Source organism: Megalobrama amblycephala, linkage group LG17 (assembly GCF_018812025.1).
Source record: "Megalobrama amblycephala isolate DHTTF-2021 linkage group LG17, ASM1881202v1, whole genome shotgun sequence".
Classification (NCBI taxonomy): domain Eukaryota; kingdom Metazoa; phylum Chordata; class Actinopteri; order Cypriniformes; family Xenocyprididae; genus Megalobrama; species Megalobrama amblycephala.
The window spans coordinates 47,364,774-47,386,779 of record NC_063060.1 but is presented as its reverse complement, the minus strand read 5'-3'; the positions used below and the strand labels follow the sequence as shown (position 1 = coordinate 47,386,779).

The window sequence follows — 22,006 nt, the reverse complement described above, 5'->3', positions numbered from 1 at the left end:
GTAATTTAATGCCTTTATTCTCAACATTTTATCTCGACTTTTTTCTCGAAATTTAACGAGTTTGTTCTCGTAATTTAACGAGTTTTTTCTCGTAATTTAACGAGTTTATTCTCAACATTTTATCTCGACTTTTTTCTCGTAATTTAACGAGTTTTTTCTCGAAATTTAACAACTTTAATCTGGAGATGGTTTTATTTTTTTATTATTGCTTGGCCCTAATCCTCTTCCGTAATTTTAAGCCAGAAATAAAGTAATTTTTAAACCTTAGTTTGGTTTAACCGTTTAACCCAATCACTGGGTTTGTCCATTTTCAACCCAGCATTTTTTAGTGTAGGGAAGAAATTTTAAAGTGTTATTTATTTATGTTTTTAAAGTTATTTTTTTTAAATATGTTGCATTTTTATTCTTAATATATATTTTTGTTATACTTTTATTTTTATATATATTTTTTATGCAGTTATATATTTTTTTATTAGTTTGCTAGTTTCCTTTTAGTTAAAATTTGTACAGTTTTAAAGTAATACTTAAAACAATCCAAAACTTTTTGTTATATTGTATTCTTTGTTTCCTGTTAGTTTGATTGTGTTGCTGAAATGATGTCAGTTTTTGTTGAATGACAATGAGAGCTTGTGTTTCTAAGCACATCATATTGATGGTTCAGTGAGCTTGTGTTTGTCTTGAATATCTCATTCGGCCGATCAGTGTGTGTGTGTGTGTGTGTGGAGGAATCTGCTGGTATTGTTGGAGTCCCTTCCCCCATCCTCGTGTGTGTGTGTGTGTGTGTGTGTGTGTGTGTGTGTGTGTGTGAGGGAGGGCGAGAGGCTCATGGGAACAGCAGAGAACAGCAGTGGAGGGAGAACGAGAGCAGAGGGAGGATCCGTCTTTCTTTTCACTAACTCTGGATCTGAGCTGAGGAGAGACTAATGAGAAAGCAATGAGCTGCTCGGAGATCCTGGACTAAAGTGTGAGTCTCTCGTTCCTGCAGCCTGCAGCAGATTTACAGCTGAACTATGACGACGTGAAGAGAGTTTCCTCTCGTCTCTCACACAAGACCAACACACTTCCAGCCAGCCGAGTAAGCAGCAGCCTCTCTGTCCCATGGATCAGGCTTCCTCGGCATTCTGGGCTTTTACTGATTCTGTGTGTGTGTGTGTGTGTGTGTGTGTGTGTGTGTGTGTGTGTGTGAGGGAGGGCGAGAGGCTCATGGGAACAGCAGAGAACAGCAGTGGAGGGAGAACGAGAGCAGAGGGAGGATCCGTCTTTCTTTTCACTAACTCTGGATCTGAGCTGAGGAGAGACTAATGAGAAAGCAATGAGCTGCTCGGAGATCCTGGACTAAAGTGTGAGTCTCTCGTTCCTGCAGCCTGCAGCAGATTTACAGCTGAACTATGACGACGTGAAGAGAGTTTCCTCTCGTCTCTCACACAAGACCAACACACTCTCCAGCCAGCCGAGGTAAGCAGCAGCTCTCTCTGTCCTCATGGATCAGGCTTCACTCGGCATTCTGGGCTTTTACTGATTCTGATGACAGCTGTATTGAATGGCTCAGATCTGTGTGTGTGTGTGTGTGTGTGTGTGTGTGTGTGTGTGTTTCTCTTCCAGATCTTCTCACTTGTGTCTCATTCAAGTACAGGGTTTCCCCCCTAAAATCTCAGACAAGCCTGTAGTGTCCCAGCTAACCGAAATATGTTCTAAGAACGTTGTGCTGACGTTCCCACTAAACATTATTTCTGAATAGTCTCTGAACGTGAATGTTCAGTTTTTTAAATGTTTAAAAACAAACTTTTTTTCTTGGTTATGTGAACATTAAAGGAACATTGTTTTATCATTCTTCAAACATTACAGGAATGTTCTCTGAACGTTCTGAAACAAGTAGTAACACGAATGATGTATAGGTAAAGTTTTTGTTCTAACGTTTTGAGAACATTATTAAAGACCAGATAACTTTGAACAAACGTTCTGTAAACGTTACAGGAAGAACGTTTGTTTATAAAGCTTGAGAGAACGTTAGCTGAAGTTCTGAGATCATTCTCTGCTGGGATCGTCCAGTAGGAGTTTAGAGTTGTGATTCCTGGTGAATCTGAGTTTGTTTGGAAACTCTGCAGGAGGAAAGTTTCTGTGTCTCAGGAGCAACATCTGAGATATTCACAGAAGCCTCAGTTTCTCTCACTGGAATCTCAGCGCTGGATTGTTGATGTGTGGCTGAAGCGTCTGCTGTCCTCAGGGTTGGGCATTTAATGACAAGTGCTGCGTGAAGCTTTACTCCAGGAATGTTCAGTGTCTCCACCCTCCACACACACACACACACACACACCCTTCACAGTCACTTTCATTGATAATTCTCACTGCAGATCCTCGGTTTGACCCAAGAAGGAACGGCTCTGTCGAGTCTTTGTGTTGCAGTAGTAAATCACACATAAACGAGGAACACATGTACAGCGGGACAGAGAGGAACGCTTCAGACAGATGAACTGCAGCGGATGTGAAAGAGAGAGAGAAGAGAGGGTTAAAGAGATTTAGAGCCAGCAGGACGGTTTCTGAGACGGATGTGTTCATCATTCCTGCACGTCTCCTCACCTCGCTCCACTTCACACTGTTACTGACACTGAAACTACTGAGAGTGGCCAGCAAACTAATACTGACTCCTGATAAATGTGTCGTGAGCTGAATGAAGCTTTGACTGAGTTTATCTGAGATCTCACACCTGCATTACTTCAGCCTCATATACTGTAAGACATCAAACACTTTACTCTAAACTTACGATATCCACAATCATATTGAAGAGCATTAACTTATAATTATTCAGTTATTCTACAAATACTTTCAGTAATTTCTCCAGTTAAGCGTCTGTCCCTGAAATGACCGATGCAGAGATCCGCACTGGTCAACACTGATAATAATCATAAATGTTTCTTGAGCATCAAATCATCATATCAGAATGATTTCTGAAGGATCATGTGACACTGAAGATTCAGCTTTGATCACAGGAATAAATTACACTTTACTATATATTCACATAGAAAACAGCTGATTTACACTGGAATAATATTTCACTGTTTTTATTAAATAATGTGGCCTTGGTGAGCAGAAGAGACTCTTTCAGAAACACATTAAAACATCTAATAACCCCAAACTGACCGCTTGTGCAAGTGTGTGTCAGAGGCACAGTGTGTGTGTGTGTGTGTGTGTGTGTGTGTGTGTGTGTGTGTGTGTGTGGTCCTCTCAGCTGCTTCAGGTGTGTATCCAGTAGGATCGTGAGCTGTCAATCAAAGCATGTGTGAGATCTGACCATCTGCTGCTCTGCTGTTTCTCATGAATATGAATCTCGTCTGATGCATTGAGGTGTGTTTGCGTCACCATGTCCTCTTTTCTTTCTGCTTCTGCCAGTGTCTTCTTGGACATCCCAGCTAACAAAACTAAGTTTTTCTAACATTTTCTTATAAAATGTTATTTCTGAATGTTTTCTGAACGTTAAAAATGTCCAGAGTTTGGCATGTTTTAAAAACATTTTTCTTGGTTACATGAATGACATTAAGGGAACATTTTATTTCATCAGTCTTCAAACATTGAGGAAACGTTACTTTTGAATGTTCTCTGAACGTTCTGAAACAAGTAGAAAAACTAAAATGCAAACATTCCATGAACGATGTATCAATAATGTTTTTGTGGTAACGGTTTGAGAACATGATTAAAGACCAGATAATAAACGTTCTATTAACGTTACTGGAAGAACGTTTGTTCATCGCTGAGAGAACGATCCGTGTTGACTGCAGTCTGTCGGTCCGGACTCTGTGTGGGTTTGCTCTTGTGCGTTTCATCTTGCTGAAGGCTACAGAAACCTGATCCAGCAGCAGCTTGTTTTCACAGGCCCGGATCTCAGCGACACGTGGTCTGTGTTTCTCGTGCCTGCAGGAGGTGAATCTCTTCCTGAGGCCGACACACCTTCATCCAGGCATGTGCGGCTCACTCTCGGCAGGCCTGCGGAGACACGTCTGAGTCGCTGCGTCAGAACGAACGCTCCTGTTTCACCTTCAGATCAGAGCGTCAATGACACAACACTGGGAGATGATTGAAGCACATTAGCAGAAGTGTTCACATCCGTACGCTGAACGTAGTCCTTCAGATACATCAGTCAGGCCCTCCTCTGTGATTATCTGATCTTCTGAATGATTTGACCTACAGTATTTTGATCAGGAGTTACTGGTATTCATAAAATATCTAGTTCAGTCATGAAACTCTAGGGGGCGCAGGCTGATGCTTTACATGCAGCAATCACATCCTTACCACATGACACAAGCTGACTGGCCTCTGCTGATCCTGCAGCAACATGATCAAATTATTTTAAAGCTGCAGTCCGCGATTTTTGGCCCTCTAGCGGTTAATAACCAGAACTGCACGCGTCTTGCGGAGGAACATTGTAGCCGGAGCTACTTTTCTCAGTGTAAGTCTATGGCGAGTCACGCAGTTACTGTGATACTCTGCGGCGAGTCCTACCAGTCCGGTCTGAAATAGTGTGAATATAAACACTTATTATAAGTGTACCATAATGATTCAGGGTAAGACAAAAACACGGTTTGGAAAATGGATTCATGTTGTACATTCTCAATTTTTGTACATTTTGAACACAAAAGTTATGGACAGCAGCTTTAAAAATGCTGGGTTAAAAAACAACCCAAGCTGGGTTGAAAATGGACAAACCCAGCGACTGAGTTGTTTTAACCCAGTGGTTGGGTTAAATGTTTGCTCAACCTGCTTTTGTTTTATTTAACTCAACTATTGTTTAAAAATTACTGTATTTCTTGCTTAAAATGAACCCAAAGAATGTTGGAAATTACCATTTATTAATATGTTTCATGAATAATAATTAAACAACAACCATTTATTAAATTGCTTATTAATAAATGTTCACATTTTGATTATTATTGTTGCCTCTAGTAATTATGGGTCTGATTTTTAATTTCCAACATATTTTGGGTTCATTTTAAGCCAGACAGTCATTTTTAAACCTTAGTTTGGTTTAACCATTTAACCCAACATTTAACCCAATCACTGGGTTTGTCCACTTTCAGCCCAGCATGATTTAGTGTAGGGAAGAAATTTTAAAGTGTTATTTATTTATTTATTTATTTTAAAGTTATTTTTTAAATATGTTTTTAAAACATGTTTGTTACATTTTTATTCTTACATTTTTAAATAGGTGTTATACTTTTATATTTTTTAAATTTTATATATATGCAGTTATATTTTTTTATTGGTTTGCTAGTTTCCTTTTGGTTAAATTTTTTAAAATTTTAAAGTAATCAAAAACTTGAGTTGTCATTATTGAAATAAAAGTCAGTAAGAGTATTTGAGTCAGTATGAGGTGTTGTCAGGTGTCAGTCTTAGTTCTGATTTAATCACGTTACCAAAGCAAATTGATTATTTAATTTAACAGTCCAGTGTTGTCACATTTGAATGACCTCTTGACCCTACACACACACACACACACACACACACACACACACACACACACACACACACACACACGTTTACTCAGCTATCTAAATCAGGACATTCCAGAGGCTTATATTGTTTTTATAACAGCTAGTTATGAACTAACCCTAACCCACATACTAACTCTCACAGAAAACCCTTTCTTGTTTTTTTAATATATTTGGTCATTTGCAGAAGAAAGTTTTGGTAATTTTTGTCAGATTTATCTCACTTCTGGGTACAAGTTTGTCACTAAAATATGGTACAAAGTGGTTCTCCATTGATAATTTTTTTCTACTGAGCTCACCAAAACACTTTTGCATTTTGACACATCAGTTAAATCATTATTTAGTATGTCCTGGTCTGGTGTGATTTCAGGTTTTCTGCAGTTAAATCTGCAGACAGTGAGTCTCATGAGGCAGTTGATCTCTCATCTCATCAGTGTCCAGTGATCTTTCAGTGGTTTAATGAGCCTCTCCATGTGCTGCTGGTGTGAGATTCAGCTGCAGTGATTTGTGTTTGCAGATGGAGGAGGGATATGAACTTGACCTCACCTATGTGACGGAGCGCATTATCGCGGTGTCCTTCCCTCAGGACTGCTTCGAGGAGACATACCTGCGCAACCTGAGAGACGTCACACGCATGCTCAAGTCCAAACACGCCGACAACTATCTGGTGAGAGCGGCCATGACACTTACAGACCGGAGAAAGAGCTTTCTGTCATTACCTTCAGCAGGGTCTGGGTGTTTTTAACTCTCCATCGTTGGTTTTCCAGGTGATCAACCTGTCAGAGAGGAAGCAGGAGCTCACTAAGATGAACCCGAAGGTAGTGTGGAGGATCCACTTCACTACAAACTCAATTCACACACTCTTAAAAGCAATGCCATAGAAGAACCACTTATCATTTTAATAATCTAAAGAACCTTTTTCCACTATAAAGTACCTTGGGAAGTCTCCATGGATGTTAAAGGTTCTTCATGAAACCATCAATGCCAATAAAGAACCTTTATTTTTAAGAGAGCATGAGTTCATACAAACTCTGGAACATGATGTCAAACGCTTGTTTATAAAAGAGCGTGTGTGTGTTGGTCTCCTCAGACTCTGGACACGGGATGGCCAGACTTTCACGCGCCTCCTCTGGACAAGATCTGCACCATCTGTAAGGCCATAGAGAACTGGCTGAACGCTGACCCGCTGCACGTGGTGGTCATTCACTGCAGGGTGAGATGCCTTCAAACGTGTGCTGAGATGCTGTGAAGATCAGTGTGTGTCAGTAACGCTTCACCTCTCTCTGATTCACCAGGGTGGGAAGGGCAGGATCGGAGTCGTCATCTCCTCCTTCGTTCACTTCACAGACGTCTCTGCCAGGTACTAACGCTCTTCACGTGCCTCTGAAGAGCCCTAAATCACTAAATCAGATGTAGGGCTGCATACTCTGTAGATGGACTGTGTCCTGATGTGAGTCCTCTCGTCCTGACAGTGCAGATCAGGCGCTAGACCGCTTCGCCATGAGGAAGTTCTACGACGACAAGGTTTCTGCGCTGATGACGCCGTCTCAGAAGAGGTGAGCAACACATGTAGATCTGCAGATAATGAGTTCCTCTGCTGATATCTTTGTCGTCCTGTCCATGTCTTTCTGTTGTTTTTATAACATTAGCAGTATTTCTTTGCGTTTCAGCCTTGAAGAGCTGAGTAACGTTTGTGCAATTATACTAAAAGACTTTTACTTGATAAAACAGTCTAATCTATCAATCTTTTGAGAGAAGGAGTGTAGGAGATGTGTTGATGCCTTGATACAGCAGGCTTTATGTGTGTAAGATGTCCATCATCATCAGTGTAAGATGAAGATGAAGTGTTTCTTCAGGTACGTGTGGATCCTCAACAGTCTCCTGAGCGGCTCCATCAAGATGAACACGTCTCCTCTCTTCCTGCACTGCGTCATCCTTCACGGCGTCCCCAGCTTCGACTCCAGCACGGGTCAGTCTGCTTTACTGGATCAGAACAAAAACACTAAATCAACTAAGCTGAATTTGTCTCATATCTGATGAAGTTTACAACATTAACACTGTTATTTCCTGTTTATTACTGTGGAGCTGACTGTACTTGTGCTGTCTTGGGTCACGATCTAACCCTGTTGTCACTCCTGCGTGATGTTTTTCAGGGTGTCAGCCGTATGTGAAGGTGTATCAGGCAATGCAGGTGGTGTACGTCTCAGGAATCTAGTGAGTTTATTCACTTCAGCTGATCTGATCATCAGCATCACTGCATTCATATTTTATTTCAAGTAATAATGAAAATGTATTTTTTCTGATAACCCTGGTTTGATTGGCATATTTCTCAGCCGCGTCGGAGCCGGTCACAGAGACAGGATCTGTATGGCCCTGGAGCCGGCCCAGCTGCTGAAGGGAGACATCATGGTACTGACAAGCCTCTAAACAAACACCAAACACACTTTTAGCTTATTAATATACGTCTGTCATTAACAAGCGAGTGATTTATGCACCATTTAAACATGCTAGCATACTGAACAATAATGTATATTTATATTCGCCGGTCTGTCTGCAGGTGAAGTGCTTCCATCAGAGCAGCCGGTCTGAGCGAGACGATATATTCAGAGTTCAGTTTCACACGGGAGCGGTTCAGGCCTACAGCCTCGTGTTTCAGAAGGACGACATGGAGCACGCCAACAAAGGTCAGCGCGGGTCACCTGACCACTACAGACGCTTGCAGTAGTCATGAGTTCATTTGGAATTAAAATGCTGAAATGTTAAAACGTGTTGTTGCTGGATAGTAACTCTGCAACTACATGTCAACTAACTCTCATTAAAGTATTAGTAGACAGTGGCAATTAGAATAAGTTTACATGTAGTTGCAAAGTTACTTATAGTTAGTGGAATGTCTAAAATTGACCATCAAAATAAAGACTTTCTCTCACAATTGCGAGAAGTCTCAAATAACTTTTTTATCTTTTATTTTTGTGGTGAAAACCAGCTTGAATAGGATTGTGAAGGCCTAAACCTAAAGAATTACACTTATGAAGCATTCATTTAACATCTTTGTCTAAATGTTAAAGCAGTGTCTTCTTAGTAAAGCGTAATTAGTCCTTGGTCTTAAATGAGGTTTAAGTTAGAACAGTATCAGAGGGGTTCAGATTTGTTTTCTATGTGTTTCAGCATCTGTTGTGTTGATATTCTGATGTTTCAATTTCAGATGCCAGGTTTCCAGATTATGGCAAAGTGGAGTTAGTGTTCTCTGATGGCCCAGAACGAATTTCAGGTTTGTTTTTCATGTATTGTTGTCAGCTAATCCTAAAATTGTTAAATGCTAACATTTCTCCATAACAGAACAAAACTTGTACTGAACTGATCAGAATAATGACACTATTATATTCTGTAGAGCTGCTTTACAGCTGAATTTGAATTCATTTCATAATTAATGAATTTTGCAACTGTTTATCACTGTGAAGCCACCTGTATTTTTTAAAGAGCTATATAAATGAAGCTAACTGACTATGTCGAAGTGATGTGCACATCTCAGGTACAACTGTTAACCATCAGTCTGTTGTGTGTCTGACAGGTTCAGAGCGCTGGGTGAACGGTCCAGATGTGACCGTCGACTACACCAGCACGGATTCACTCTCTAAATGGGACTCCTATGGGAACATCTGCAGTGAAGGTAGGAAAGATCCAAATCCTTATTTGTAAAGGAAGATATGATGCTGAAGGAGCTCTGGCTACACAAACACACTAATGTGGTTGAGTGAATGATTCAATGACTTACCCATCATTTTTTTCTGAATTAATCGGTTGAGTCAATGATTCAATGACTCACTCATACAGAGAAAGAGAGACTTATTGAGGGACTTTTAATTTTATATTTAAGGTACAATTCCTTATACTAGTTTTGTACTGTTTGACACTTTTGGTCCTGACTGAAGCACATTTTATCTTCATGTGTTGCCCCTGAACAATGCTTTGATTTGTTGTTATGCATAGTTGGGCAAAACTCTGTCTGTGTCTTTTTCTGTACTGTGGCTGTGCTGTTACACACACACACACACACACACACACACAGGACGTGCCCTCACCCACACACTAAAACCACCCCACAGGTCCAGCATCTTTTTCTGACTGTGGTGAGGCTCATGGCAGGACTTCCATGTGTCCCGCAGAATTCACACCCTTCTTTAACTCGCAAACACAGGAATAGTTCGGCCAAAATCACAGGTCCCCCACAGCTGTTTTACATAAAACATATTCATGGAAACAAGTTCCAGCACCTTTAATGAAGAGGGTTTGATCAAGCACAAACAGACAACTGTGCATTCCTGCGGCAGATTCAGGCCTTGTTTTCACACGCAAACGCTTAAAGCTCACAGGAATTCAACATCTCTGAGCTCTGCATCTGTTTATATGCCAGTCCATGGGTTAGAGGAACTAGCACAAGTAGATAAATAAAGTTTGATTTTAGGTTTTAGTTTAAGTACACTACTATTGCTCATAGTTTGTGCAATTGATTTGAACAGATGACCAATCCTAGTATGCTTGTTGAGGAGAATGAGCTGCTGCTTTAATAAGTGACCGATTTCACCTGCTGGACCAGAAAACAGCTGGTCCATTGAAAGAGGAACTCGAGACACATCTACAGACCAGAGGATCAGGAGTGACTCTTTACACACCAGACAGGATAAAAACACCTAGAAACCACCCAGACCTTCTTAGCAACCACATAGCAACGCCCTGGAAACCCTCCACAACAACTAAGCATCATGGTGGGGCAAAAATGAAAACTTTATTTTCTCCATTAAATATAAATATTTTTTAGTTCTGTTGACTCGTATTGCGACAGACATTATGAAATCAGCATCAAGTGTAATGAAGGCTTTGATCAGGTCCAGTCTTGATTCACACAGTGACAGCAGTGTTCGTCAGTGTTGGTTTAGCTGAACTGTGGTCAGTGTTGTTGACTCACACGGTTGTGATACTGAGGCTTTGGCAGGAAGAGGGACTGGAATTGTAATTACAGTGTTTTGTTTTTGCTGTCTAATTCTGGCTGCTTCTGATGACAAAACACCATAAAGAAAACACCATATAACTTCCTCCCACGGCCTACCTCAAGATGTGTCTGAAAAGCCAAGCAAGAATGCAGAGTTTTGCTAACTTTAGGTGAAATGTTAGACTGACTCTAACTGAACACTGCTGAGATGAATATTCAGCCTTCAATCCCAGCTAACAAAATATATCTTGTATTAATGTTTTAACATTTTGGGTGCTTTATTACAAATCTGAGCTTCGCATTCCTGCTTTGAAACCCTTAAAGTTGCTGACTGTGCTTATTTCAGCTGTCAGTGGCTTGTCAAGGTATTTTCTGTGTTAATGAACGCTGATGGAGCTGAACTCACACTGAACCCGGACATTCCTCTGAGTGTTGAGCACATCTGCTCCTCTGTCAGCCCAGTTGTGTTGTTTAGCAATGAGAGAGTGATCTTAGACTCTGTTAATTGAAGGCCTGTATGATGTGTTAGTTGTGGAGAAGTTTGCTTTCATCTTTGGATTGAAGAACTGTTCTACTTTGTCATTTCACATCCAACTTTTTTTTTACTTACCCTGGTTCATCTTGGGTTTTCAGGACAGCCTCATTTTACAGTCCCATTGAGTGATGTCTGATTCATGAACCAATCATATATAATCTAGATGGTGCTTATTTTACTTCATTATAAGCTGGCTGTCCATAAAACAAGGCTGGTACTGGTATAATATATAGACACAAACATTGATCAAACATCTAATAAATAAAATTAGTTATTAATGCTTACCAAAAAATGTATTTCTCAGAATACACAAAAACTTTAAATAGCTGTCAGTGGAGAAATGTACCAGTCAAACCCTGAGCCCCTGGAATGAACTGAATCTTAGCACTTTAAGTGTTTTCAGTATATGACCGTATGTTGTGTTTTGACTGATCAGAGATCTGTTGTGTCAAATAACACATCATCAGCCCCGCCCTCTTTTCTTATGCTCCACCCCTGTGTTTACATTCCAATCTCCATATATGGAAGAACAGTCCCCCCCCCCCGAGTCTCAGTCAACTAACTCACCTTCAGCAGTCCTGGAGGAAAACAAGGAGAGAAGCGCATTACTGGAGTCTTCCTAAGCACAAGAAACACTGTTGTTTAGATCAATAAAACAAAAACTTTAAGAGTGCAGCAATGATACTACACTGTGTTCCAAATTATTATGCAAGTGACATATCAGTACGATTTCAGTACAATAAACATTCAGACTTTAGTTTTTCTAAGAAAATGTATGTTTGTTTATTTATCCATGTCTTTTTAGATAAGTGGTATCAATCTCAGACAAAATAATTTGCCAGACTCTACTTAGAGTTTGTTCCACATTATTAAGCAAGTCACAGTTCTCATGCAATATGGGGAGGAAGAAAGATCTTTCTGAAGATGAAAAGCATGGTGCAATGTTGTGCAAAAGGCATGAAAACAACTAATATTGTGTGAAACTGAATGGAGATTATCTAATTATCATAAGATTTGTGTGTGATTTAGAGCACAGCAGTGTAAAATAGCACTGACTTAATGAAGTGTAACAAGTAATTTCATTGATGATGACACCAAATACAGTATTTCATGACAAAAAGCAGTTAAAGTTGAATTGCATTCACATTAGGATGAATGTGGTTTAATTTCATGTAACAAAGTGCCACGAAATGCATGAGCAGAGTGAGATGTCATATTGCTTGTTTCCTTCATGCAGTGTTTATCTTGTCAATCAGTGAGTCACTTTCATCTCTTCCTCCCCAGCGGCTCCGCTCCTGGACAGATATTCGGTGAAGAGAGACTCCAGCAGGGTCTCCACGCCCTCCAGATCCCAGCAGAGCCCCGATCACACGCTCTCGGCCAGCACCGACTCCGGCCTCTCCAGCGCCTCGCTGCGCACCGACTGCTGGCCTGTGCCTGGGCCGAAAGCGCCGCAGCCCAGCCAGCAGGAGCGAGTGGAGCTCAAGCGGCTGCTCAGCGGCTTCGGTGTGGACGAGGCGAGCCGAGGCTGTGCGCTGACCGCCGGCCCTCCGCAGATACACATAAACGGACGCTCTCGGCCGAAAGAGCGCGAGACGGACATCCTGGACGACGAAGTCCTGACCTCGCGGCACGACTTGTACAGCGTGGACAGTCTGGGCACGCTCTCCTCGAAAACATCACACTTCCTATCACAAGAGCAGATTTAATATTAATTAAAAAAAAATTCTCCAGAACTCACTGCTGTCTGACGGCTTCGGCAGTCCTGGCCGTATGGACGAGTCCGCGCAGCAGCACACGACGGCCATGGACGAGTACGAGCAGATGGGTAAGATCACACTGATCAAACGCTGCTGCCTTCTGCTACTCCCGTAGTTCAGATCAGATTAGAGAAACAAGCCTTTCCAGGGGTTTAAACTGGACACCTTTGCGTAGCTGCTCAGATCTTTAACCAGTACACCGGTGTAACACAAATAAGCACAGAATAATTCATACATCACAAATTAAGCCTGAAATAATAGTTAATAGTTAAAAATAGTGATTTTTATTCTGTGTGAAGACGTGCACAGTCACAGCTTTTGTGCTGTCAGTCGTCTTCACATTTACTGTGATGCGTTTATCCAGCTGTTGACCACTGACAGTATTAACATGAGTTGTGTCAGTTATTAGTCCACATGAGTTTATGCATCAGCTGAGCCACACAATGTGTTTTTATTCATGATACGCTAAAAGCAATCATAATGTTTAGTGTGATCAGTCTCTTTGTCCTCGCCGTGTGTTTGTCCTTGTTCATGTGTTGACAGCACTGTGCCTGTGTTTCCTCAGAGGACGGTGATGTGACGGAGCTCAGCGGCGCTCGTGGACACTCGTCCTGGACTCTGGATCACAAACACACACTGACGCCGAGCGCTGATCCTCACACACAGGTACAGCCCGTCCCGTCTGCTGCTTCATTCAGTGTCTAATGTCCTTTAGTTTTCATCAGATTTATTCAACCAGTGTTCAGTCAAGTTTTAGTTAGCTAAAAGACTGGGCATTTTACTCTAGTTTTAGCCAATTAAACCTTTAGTCATGCTATATAATGGTTAAACTGATTATCTCAATTATTTTGCTCAAAATTGTAATATTAATTACTGATCATGATTGTTGTCATGAGAGAAATTTCTTTGCATTTGATCAGAAATATTGCACTTTCACCTATAAGCACAAATCAGGAGAACGACGACACATAATGCTTTATTTTGCTCATTTACTCATCCAGTTCCCTGAATTATATTATTATTATATTATATTATTATATTATTGTCATAGAAACTAACACATTATACATTATGAAAACTAATAAAACTCAAAATCTTCTCTTGAAAGCAGAATCAGTTATAGTAATTCAAATAATTCGAAATTACATTTAAAAAAAAATAATTAAAATAATAATAAACAGAGAGGTCACAACCACAATATAGTCGAGATCCGTGTTTGAATTTTTTACAGCAACTGGACTGATTCCTTCATTGCGGTCTCTAAAAAGCCTTTTTTCAGTCAATAAAAGCTATCTTAATTTCTTTGAGCCTTTTACCTTTAATCACAATTTCACAACTTTCAGCGATGCTTAATAATATCGGTCCAAAATTCATCAGAAGCTGAACTAACAAACGCATCAATATCAGCTATATAAAAAGTCACAAGAAAACAATGTAATTTACACAGTGCAATCAAAAAACAAGTGTTTTCCCTCTGCCTACCTTTGCAATAACTCTACCTTACTCGACCCTAGACTTCATGAGATTATTTCTGAACTGTAACACAAACGGTCAACCAGCGATGCCTTCAACACCACGGATGTGCTCCCGAGATAATTACTGCTACACACTTTCAACGCAACACTACGCAAAAATAACAAATTCAACATGTCTCAAAAGAAACATGCCGCTATACCTTCAGGGAAAACTCACGTTCAAAAAACAATATTGCACAAATGTACTTACCAACTGGTGATTTCACACGCTGAACAAATTGACTCAAAATTAATTTGCATGTGTCAAAAATAACCAATCATCACACTATAAGCATCCAAAATGGCTGACAGATTGCAAAGATTAAGTAAAACACCAGGCAGAAAATGTGTCCAATTAAGAGAAAAGCTCCGATTGGGAGATTTAAACTTTTGAGATCAGGCAATCAGAAGCATTAAAACTCATAGAAAATTCTACTCTGTCTTGTTGAAGAAAATAGAGATTTTGGTCTCATATTTTTTCGTCAACAATATTGCATGTTGATTTAGCCACAGATAGTGTTTAATGAGGTCTACAGTATGTTGTCTTGTTTTCATCATAGTTTTCGTTAATGAAATGAACGCTACACACCGGTGACTCAACACACTCTGTGACTCACTACTAGCTCCGCAGAATCACATGATTCATTTAACAGACACTCCAGCTCCAAGCAACAGGGAAAATACAAACAATCTTTATTCCTCCTGCATTAGGTGAGTTGCTTGTTAACTCCAGTGTGTGTGTGTGTGTGTCAGTGTGCAGCAGTGTTCAGAGCAGACGGTGTTCAGTACTCCTCTCACACTGAACCGGACACCAGCAGTGACGTGATGCCCACAACGCCAGCGTTCCCCATCTCACCATCCACTCCATACGGTAACACACACATACACACACACAAACACACACGTTTCATATGTCAGCTGTATGTACTGTAAGTGTGATGGATCTGTGTGTGTTGGTGCAGTGAAGAGCGTGATGATGAACTTTCCACCGTACAGACCGACTCTGTCTCCTTCATTTGGATTCTATAGAGCTGAACACGGTAAATCACACGATTCACTCTCTTCATTTTAACATGAGATGTTTTGTTCCAGTCATTTTGACCCAGAGTTTTATTTTCTCCAGCTTTTCACACTTGTGTTGTTCCTGATCAAAAATGACTGACCTGAAAAACTGCTCATGAATGTGGTTGATCATGACAAGAATGTGCAGCTGTGATTTCACTGTCGACACTTCACAATTAATTGTTGTATATTAATGTAAGCAGATATGAAAGAGCAGTGCACATGTTATTCTTTCAGACCTGAGAGAGAACATAGGATTTATGGGACACACGGCTTCAGATGAAGCTTTGCAGCATCCCACTGTCACAGCGTACGTCCAGCCGGCCATCGGTGAGGTCATGTCCTTCTCCGACAGCTACAGGTACATTCATTCATTCTGTTTGTCTTATTTATTGTTTGTTTGTCTAAAGAAAAGGCTGGAAAGATGGTGAGCTAGCAGTTGAAGAAGTGTGCGTCTCCATGACCGCTACATTACGGCTGGTGTCTCACATGACTTCTGTTTGTCTGTTTGTGAGCGTCTCTCTATGAGTGCTTCGCCGAGCTCATGTTCCCCGTGGTTCAGGTCCGGCAGACTCATCTCAGATCATGGGGGTCATGAATGGACTTGAGATGGGCTCTGCCTTTTCTCACTTCTCACCCGCCAACCCAGAAGCCCTTGCTTCAGATCCAGAAGCACGCCTGGCGGTTTATCTGATCCGAGGGCCCAGTGTTGGCTCTGAGGAGATGATGTGTTCAGCAGATATTGGAGGTTGTGACTTGAGGTGTGGCTTCATTGAGAGACACAACGTGTTCCCAGATATTCAGCTGTTCAAGAGCGCCATCTTGTGGTTGGATCATTTTCTTCTCTTCACAGTTATCATTGCTCTCTAAGTCTAACCGTTTGCAAACATTTTTATTCAAAATCACGATTGCTCAATTTAAAAATAGCCTAATATAATCAAGGCAAAACATTAAATTAAACTGAAAAAAATCTGAAAAAACGCCCAGCCCTAAGTATATTACATTATGTATTTTTAACAGTATGTATTTTTATTATGTACATACTGTTGCATTATGTATTTTTATACTCCTTCCACCCCTTTGAGCCAAATTAATTTAACAATATAATGATGTGCACGGAAAGATCATTTATAATAAACACTGCAATATTCCATGAAAACAAACAAAAACAAGAATTTTCCACTTTGATTTAATGGGGACTTTAAATGATGGAGGAGCTGCAGACAACCCTGAACATGAGGATTTGTTGGCTTTCAGGTCAGAGCTGCTCTCTATCCATCTGTAATAAGCACAATATTTCACACTCATAACTTAAACAAACTCATGAGATTGCCGACTTACAGTAGGGCGATCAGACAAATCAAATACAAGATGTTATGTCATGACGACATGAAAGCAAATATCACAAATCATCTCTATAAACACCAAGCCAGAGAGAAACGCATTTGAAGGCACGTATATTTATTACTCATTGGAAAAGTGCTGTTATATAAATTAGAAACAAAGAGCAGCAAAGCCTTACCTTGTGATAGGTAACCTTCGTGCCATTTAGTTTGTAAAGCAAGCAATCATTTAATCCGAAGGGAAGTTTCGGTGTTACACTTCCATATCCTTGTCGTGTTGTTCCCCCAAAAGATATGCACTTAATATCCAGATTTAGCCTACCAAATTAACTTGTATCTGGACTGGACACTTCCTAAAGCATTGTGTGACCCTGTCCGACTCATTCCCACAGATCGATCTGTTGAGTCGGAGTAAGTTATTATATATGTTATATATGTTATCACAAACGAGTGAGACGTAGACTGGGTAAACCCAGCCTGATCTGCCGGCGATTTGATTTCGCCCGACAACTCAGTCTGGAAACCAGTACATTCATTTCTGCTGCATCTGTTACACTTTTGCGGGAACCAATCACAGACTGGATTATCCACCTTGCTCACTATTGGCAGGTACAGAGCTCTTTCTATGGCTCTGGACGGGTATAACACGATGAAATCTGTTGCACGACCGTCAATCCAATTCCTTTTAACCTCTCGACGATGCTGAATGACTTCTTTAGTTTAGCAAACAAATCGCTCGACTGGGTGTAAATATCACTCACTTTCATGTTTTTTTGCACAACCTGCAAGAATCGCTCGATGCCATTGCTGATTTCTGCAAACCGCTGATCAATGCTACAAACCAATACAAACTAAACCTGTCTGGAGTTTTCGCGTCGCTCTGCAAAAGTACGTCACCCAGATCGTTGATTTGATTGGTTGAAGGACTATCCAATTGCGTGAATAATGCTCGTTGATCACGCCTCTTGTGCAGGAGGAAATACATAGCAATCTCCCCAGACCAATGTTCAATTTTAAATAAGACCGGAGTGAAGAGTTTCCTCACGTCATGTAAACATCTTACTGCCATTTTTTTGGTGAATTGTTTTAAAATCACTTATGGTTTTAATATAACATTATAATAATTTGATACTGACTTTAAACAAGCTTTTACACTTTGCAGTGGATTTTATGCTTTAAAGGATTAGTTCACTTCAGAATTAAAATTTCCTCATAATTCACTCACCTCCATGTCATCCAAGATGTTCATGTCTTTCTTTCTTCAGTGGAAAAGAAATGAAGGTTTTTGAGGAAAACATTCCAGGATTTTTCTCCATATAGTGGACTTCACTGAGATTCAACGGGTTGAAGGTCCAAATGTCAGTTTCAGTGCAGCTTCAAAGAGCTCTACATGATCCCAGACGAGGAATAAGAGTCTAATCTAGAGAAACCATCTGCCATTTTATAAAAAAATAATATATACTTTTTAACCACAAATGCTCATCTTGCACTGCTCTGTGATGCTCCACGCATGACGTAATCATGTTGGAAAGGTCACGTGTGACGTAGGTGGAAATACTGCTCTGAATGATTTTAACTGTGAAAACATAGACGAGGTAATGAAATAGCTCCAGTAGTGTTTGTTTCATAGTTCAGGATAACAGTAGCATGTTGTGGTTCATGTAGGTCTCCGCAGTCCTTCTCTGCTCATCCCTCGGACTCCGTGAGCTTCGCCCCAGTGTCTTCTGTCGCGTCACAACACTCTCTTCCTGCTCCGAACGCCCACAGCTCTCCTCTCAGCGGCCAGAGAGCCAAAGTCTTCCAGCAGATGTTCGAGGAAAAGTTCAGCCTGGAGGGACTCGACTTCCAGCTGCCGCCTCAGAACCCCCCGCTGACGGCGTACGACGGCGAGAACTCGCAGGGTTCGGCGTCCACGTCTCCCAGCGGCTTCTCCAGTCCTCACAGCGGGAGCTCTCTGAGCATCCCATTTCCCAGCGTGCTGCCGGAGCTACAGACCAGAGCCAATGCCGGCTCTTCCCTGCCTCTTCCAGGTGAGCAGATGCGGTCGCTGGAGCTCAGGTGTGCGCTTGATATCCAAACTGAACGCTGTGCTGATGTTGCAGATGTGCTCTCAAGCAAGCAGTTGACGGTGAAGTTCGTCCAGGACACCTCCAAATACTGGTACAAGCCAGACATTGCGAGAGACCAAGGTACCGCTCGAATCCCGTGACGTCTGACTTCTGTTTCTGACTCTCATCTGACCTGATTTCTCCGTCCACACACAGCTATAGCGGTGCTGAAGGACACAGAGCCCGGCTCCTTCATCGTTCGGGACAGTCACTCCTTCCGCGGCGCTTACGGACTGGCCATGAAAGTGGCGACGGCACCTCCATCGGCGCTGCAGCAGAGCAAGAGAGGTGAGCAGAGACCGATGTGACGGATGTGTGGTGTTTTCATTATATACACAGTTAAAGTGTAATATACAGTAGGGACCAATGATGTTTCAGGAGGAGACCCGTCCAGCGAGCTGGTGCGGCACTTCCTCATCGAGTGCACGCCGAGGGGTGTCCGGCTCAAGGGATGCCCTAATGAACCCTACTTCGGTGAGTCTATCAAACCCGCCACTGATGGCCACTCTGAGAGTCCTGCTGTGGGAATCACTCATTTACATATATACAGGAGAACTGCTCACGTCAGTGTGTGTGTGTGTGTGTGTGTGTGTGTGTGACTCCACAGGCAGTCTGACGGCTCTGGTCTGTCAGCACTCCATCACTCCTCTGGCTCTTCCATGTAAACTCATCATTCCTGACAGAGGTACAGCAGGACAGCTTCATTTATTCATTTATTCATGATTCGCAAAGTTTTCGAAGCTTCACCCATCATTACTGCTCTGGAATAATGGCTGGTTTGATCACATGACTGTTGTTTCTCCTCAGATCCTCTAGAGGACGCTGTTAGTGCATCTTCACAGTCCATCACCAATTCTGCCACTGAACTCTTGAAACAAGGAGCAGGTGCGTCCGAAACACATCCGCAAGCAATGCAGTAATGATAACAGAGCGATAACAACCATCGACAACATCGACCGGTGACCGATTCCTCAGTCTCTCTGACTCCACCTACAGATCGCTTGTGTGATGTGTGTTTTCCAGCCTGTAACGTGTGGTTTCTGGGTTCGGTGGAGATGGAGTCTCTGACGGGGTATCAGGCGGTGCAGAAGGCCACCAGTGAGATCCTGAGCACAGACTCGCACCCGTCCTCCACTGTAGTGCACTTCAAAGTCTCCTCGCAGGGAATCACGCTCACCGACAACCAGAGAAGGTAACTCACTCTTAACTTACATTCTTACCAAACCTCTTACCTTACATTCATGCATTTTATCCAAAGCGACTTATATTGCGTTCAAGCTTTTTTCAAAAACTCGTTGTCTTTCTAGACTGTTCTTCAGAAGACACTATGCAGTCAGCACAGTCATATTCTGTGCTCTGGACCCTCAGGACAGGAAGTGAGTCCGTTCTGCTCGACCACATCATGATTTTCATATTGTTTACAGTGATCTTGTGTTTCTATAAGCGTCTGTGTTCATTTACAGGTGGAAACGAGACGGCTGCACCTCAGCAAAGTGAGTACGGTCGTCATGTGTTTCAGGTGTAACCCAGATCTGTTTCAGTTGTTATTATGGGACTATTTAGGAGGAGTAACAGTTAAACTGTCCTTCCACGGCAGGATCTTTGGATTTGTGGCGCGGAAAGCGGGCAGCGGCATGGAGAACGTGTGCCACCTGTTTGCTGAGCACGACCCCGAGCAGCCCGCCAGCGCCATCGTCAATTTTGTCTCCAAAGTCATGATTGGCTCACAGAAGATGTGATGTCATGAAGAGGGCGTGGCCTGTCGAGCGGCGCAGGATCAGATTTCCTCCAGTGATCTGAAAGCGAGGATGAAGCAGACTCTGGGACTGTTTTTGATCACATGACAAACCTTCTGAAACTAAACATGTACAGTATTTTGTATATTTATGTATTGAAAGTGTATGTATGGTGTACACAGACTTAAATGAATTATTCTGATTGAAAATAAATCTCAATATTTGTGTATGAACAGTAATGCTTTTTAAAATAATTTTTAGTTTTTTAATTGTTTTCTACTACTGATGACATGAACCAAAAACTTCTTTATAATGTCATTGTTTTAGATATCTATATATATTTAGTATTTTATTTACTTTTTTACTTGCAGATTTCCATTTGCAAAGTTGTTTTCTAGAGAAAAAAGTCAGAACTGTTTATACTTGATATCTAAAAATGATATGCATATAAAATATTTTAAAATCTTCAGTTTCTCAGTGCATGTCTTTCCTAGAGTCTTCAGCACTGATGTTCAGTCCTCAACATCTGCTTCATTTGATTTCTCACTTTGATCAGATGGATATTGATTTTAGTCTTTCAGCTCTGAGGTATTTGTGTGTCCTTTTCTTTTCTTCTTATATGGTGTTTTTATATAAAGTGATAACAGTAGTTGTGAAGGAGAGGATTTCACTGTCATGTAGCTACGGTTATGTGATGTAAAGGAAGATCTATATGATATAGTTGAGAATTGGGCTTGGGTTTATTATTTGTATTCTTCACACACTACAGTGAGACAACTTTTAAGAGCTCTGATTATATATACTTGATCTTGTTGAGGTCACTGATGATTTTCACAATTTGAACACACAAACACACACTCAATCTCTGAATATTGAACAGAAATAAATGGAAGATGAATGTGTTGTGTTAGCAGTACTGTGCTGCAGTACTGAATGTTTGTTCATGTATTTCATCTGTTTCCTGACCTAGCAATCTGTAAGAACCTCTGAAAAATGAAGAGAACAGACAGAATATAGTGGAAGTGAAGGTTTATAGTTTAAAATATTAGTATTTTTCTTATCATTTATTCATCAACTGTGCTCGTGTGGATCACCTTTGTTGATTTTATATGGACCATGAAGCATCAGTTTTGGGGGTCCTGTACACTTGCATTGCATGTTCACACAGAGATTAATTATTTTTCTAAAAATCTCCATGTACAACTGAAAGTCATTTATATCAGGGATGGCATGAGGATGAGTTTCTCCTGTGGAGAATCCCTTAATGCTGCTGATCAGTCGTCATTTACACAGATCAAGATGTAGGAAATCACCGTCTATATGCACATACAGGTGCTGGTCATATAATTAGAATATCATCAAAAAGTTGATTTATTTCAAACTAGTATTTATTTGAAACTTGTATATTATATTCATTCATTACACACAGACTGATATATTTCAAATGTTTATTTCTTTTAATTTTGATGATTATAACTGAC

The 22,006-nt window shown here is 41.1% G+C and overlaps 1 protein-coding gene across 1 annotated transcript; it reads left to right on the top strand.

Annotated features, from left to right (window-relative positions):
- The first annotated feature begins 1,232 nt into the window (after positions 1-1,232).
- LOC125251974 (tensin-3-like) lies at positions 1,233-20,992 on the top strand. Its single transcript, XM_048165028.1, has 30 exons — positions 1,233-1,455; positions 1,603-3,342; positions 5,998-6,147; positions 6,248-6,298; positions 6,571-6,693; positions 6,776-6,840; positions 6,953-7,036; positions 7,337-7,449; positions 7,634-7,694; positions 7,814-7,889; positions 8,038-8,164; positions 8,683-8,748; positions 9,049-9,147; positions 12,287-12,701; positions 12,766-12,830; positions 13,062-13,159; positions 13,306-13,428; positions 15,030-15,147; positions 15,239-15,316; positions 15,576-15,699; positions 18,347-18,711; positions 18,784-18,870; positions 18,946-19,077; positions 19,168-19,263; positions 19,397-19,474; positions 19,597-19,674; positions 19,813-19,981; positions 20,097-20,165; positions 20,253-20,282; positions 20,387-20,992. Exons 3-30 carry the CDS (start codon positions 5,998-6,000, stop codon positions 20,526-20,528), a joined length of 3,282 nt encoding a protein of 1,093 aa, XP_048020985.1. The 5' UTR covers positions 1,233-1,455; positions 1,603-3,342; the 3' UTR covers positions 20,529-20,992.
- The last annotated feature ends 1,014 nt before the right edge of the window (positions 20,993-22,006 follow it).

Bases quoted from the DNA above. Each gene is read 5' to 3' on its own strand.
- LOC125251974 (XM_048165028.1), top strand. From the start codon at position 5,998: ATGGAGGAGGGATATGAACTTGACCTCACCTATGTGACGGAGCGCATT. The intron at 7,695-7,813 runs GTGAGTTTATTC...CATATTTCTCAG, and splicing joins GTGTACGTCTCAGGAATCTA to CCGCGTCGGAGCCGGTCACA. The intron at 8,165-8,682 runs GTCAGCGCGGGT...TTTCAATTTCAG, and splicing joins CATGGAGCACGCCAACAAAG to ATGCCAGGTTTCCAGATTAT.